This window comes from Schistocerca americana, chromosome 4, assembly GCF_021461395.2.
Source record: "Schistocerca americana isolate TAMUIC-IGC-003095 chromosome 4, iqSchAmer2.1, whole genome shotgun sequence".
Lineage (NCBI taxonomy): Eukaryota > Metazoa > Arthropoda > Insecta > Orthoptera > Acrididae > Schistocerca > Schistocerca americana.
This window is the reverse complement of record NC_060122.1, coordinates 296,155,318-296,158,499: the sequence shown is the minus strand read 5'-3', so window position 1 is coordinate 296,158,499 and position 3,182 is coordinate 296,155,318. Positions and strand designations below refer to the sequence as shown.

Here is a 3,182-nt window from a genome sequence, read left to right as displayed (position 1 = left end):
CAAAACAACTGTTTTAAACCACAAATACACAGTGATAAATTAAATAAATGTAGAGCGGTACCGTATACTGGAAAAGTTTCAAATGAAATTGCAGTTCTTCCTTTTTTTTAAAAAAAAAAAGCTCAAGGAAGTACCGGTTTCTGTATTGAGCGTATATTGCGTAGATTGACGTGCCACACAGATTACAGCCAAACTATTTGACTTTGCTATATCCATTGTGCTTGACACAGGTGCAACGACTAATTTGACGTCACAGGGTTTCTTTCAAGAACTGAAGAAACGTGGGTGTATACACACACTGATTGACGTGCCACCAACTGTCAATATCTACGATCTGCTAAATTAGACGTGACGGTTGCCAAAAATTTTAAATACCATGTTTAAAAACAACACTGGGTGAACTAAGAGCAGTAGTTCCACAGTAACAACATGTTTGCAACAGACGACCCATACCATTTCACAGGACACCAAAGCCGTTCAGATACAACCACACAAGCACGAAAGGAAGAGTAATGGATGCTCTCTAGGAGATAAAAATATACACACATGTTAAAATAGTGTGGGACAATATGCTGAACAAACAAATAGAATTACAAAGCATCGGACTTTTACACAGTGGAACTGCATAAATATTCTATATAAGTGCTGAGGCAGTTTGCAATTACATGTGTGTTAGTATATGACAACTTAAATCGTTCTTAAGCTTGTGAAAATTTTTAATGTCACAGCTTGATAATGTCTGTTTTAAAGTTTTGACTTAATTTTATACAATTACTTACTATGTTACATGCTGTAAGCATGAACATACTTGTGTGCAGCAGGTGGGTCAAACGGCTCTGAGCTCTATGGGACTTAACATCTGAGGTCATCAGTCCCCTAGAACTTAGAACTACTTAAACCTAACTAACCTAAGGACATCACACACATCCATGCCCGGGGCAGGATTCGAACCTGCGACCGTAGCGGTCACGCGATTCCAGACTGTAGCACCTAGAACCGCTCGGCTACTCCGGCCGATGTAGAAGGTGGAATACACATACACTCGTACCAATAATTTTAAACACACCACCATAGACACATCGACAGAAGTTATACAATAGTAAGGCATATACATATAAGCGCCACTAGATGCGCAGTGGTGACAGTCAGTATATCTTTCAACAGCTTTTTACTGTAAACTGGACAGAGTCGAATCAAACTTGGTAGGACAATGTTGTGTGGGAGTAGTAAGGTGAGTTTTATGTATATGCACATATGCCAAGCCATTGTTTAATTTTATCAGTGTACGAATAAGCACTTGAAAATAACTAACAACCGAAATCAACTGATAGTGATGTATTTGACAGTGGTACTAAGGCTGCCAGAGTGAAAAATGGAATTTCTCTTCGCTATGAGTGAGAGATTTGGCGAATGGGCTGGCCAGGCAACAGTCGGACTCCCTTTATATCGAGAAGGGTCATGAAAGTAAGGAGAGTATGCAGTCTTGCATTCTCGTGCTGAAGGGTATCGACATGGAGACATTGCAGATAGGGCACAGCCACCAACTTTAACACATCGTAAATGTAACACCTGCAGAGCAAATTACCGAATGTATTAACAGTAGAGTTCTGTGCCTGATAGCAGCTCATACCAGCAAACCCAACTGCAGAGCCCATATGATGATATCGACTGCAGTCCGGCATCGTTTTTCCTCTTCAGGACCCCACGAACAGATACGTCTGGAAAGACATCATGGTGCCTTTTAAGCATACAGTTTTGATGTCACTCATACAGTCACTATTGGTGTCACTCATGCATCCAGTGTTGGTGCCACTGTTGCATCCAGTGTTGGTGCCACTCTTGCATCCAGTGTTGGTGCCACTCTTGCATCCAGTGTTGGTGCCTATACTGTGTCCAGTGTTGATGCCAGTCATGTGTCGAATGTTGGTGCCTATCATGCATCCATTGTTGATGCCAGTCATTTGCCCAGTGTTGGTGCCACACATGCATCTAGTTTTGGTGCCTATCGTGTGTCCAGTGTTGATGTCAGTCATGTGTCCAGTGTTGGTAACAATAATACATCCAGTTTTAGTGGCTATCATGCATCCAGTGTTGATGCCAGTCATGTGTCCAGTGTTGGTGTCACCCATGCATCCATTGTTGATGCCAATCATGCGTCCTGTGTTGGTTCCACTCATGTGTCCAGTGTTGGTGCCACTCATGCATCCAGAATTGATGCCACTCATGCATCCAGTGTTGATGCCAATCATGTGTCCAGTGTTGGTGCCACTCATGCATCCAGAATTGATGCCACTCATGCATCCAGTGTTGATGCCAATCATGTGTCCAGTGTTGGTGCCACTCATGCATCCAGTGTTGATGCCAATCATGTGTCCAGTGTTGGTGCCACTCATGCATCCAGAATTGATGCCACTCATGCATCCAGTGTTGATGCCAATCATGTGTCCAGTGTTGGTGCCACCCATGCATCCAGTGTTGATGCCAATCACGTGTCCAGTGTTGGCGCCACTATGCATCCACTGTTGATGCCAGTCATGAGTCCAGTGTTGGTGCCACTCGAGCACCCAGTGTTGGTGCCACTCATGCATCAACTGTTCTTAACACTCCTGCACCCAGTGTTGTCAATGAGCGTACCACTGTTGGCGTGTATCTCCTGCTGTCGTGTCAAATTAAACAGCAAAAATTACCGCCATGCTGACAGTCCGCGGATCTCCATCGCTGTCACTCTGTCTGTGTGGATATTAGTCTTGTTTCAAGGAAGTCCATTTCCTGACTCAAGGTATGTGACGATGCTGTATGATCTTGCCTGACTGAGTGAACGTCTGTCTCCTCGGGCGTTAAACGCGTGGGGTCATTGAGATCCTGTAGGTGTTGAGTTTGGCCTCCAGAAGCCGTTGATTCTGTATTCGCCTGACTGTCTTGGGATCCCGAATAAAGAGCGCAGCAATATCATAAGAAGATGAAATGCAGTCTCGATAGGCTACGTTCATGCCGCTGTCGAATTTCGACACATTGCAGTAGTCGTTTATCCTTCTCATATGAAGCTTAAACAATCATCTCGCATACAAACAATATTCAAATGCGTTTTCTTTTAATGAGAAACTTGCTGAGTGATCTTTCCTTGCATACAGAATATAGCTGACATTAGTCCTACTTACATTATGCAGGTGCGCTGAAATACC

The 3,182-nt window shown here is 43.6% G+C and overlaps 1 protein-coding gene across 1 annotated transcript; it reads right to left on the bottom strand.

Moving 5' to 3' along the window:
- Nucleotides 1-1,694: 1,694 nt before the first annotated feature.
- Nucleotides 1,695-2,588, bottom strand: LOC124613433 (putative per-hexamer repeat protein 5). Its single transcript, XM_047142135.1, has one exon. The coding sequence runs from the start codon at nt 2,586-2,588 to the stop codon at nt 1,695-1,697; it is 894 nt and encodes a 297-aa protein (XP_046998091.1).
- Between the last annotated feature and the right edge of the window lie 594 nt (nt 2,589-3,182).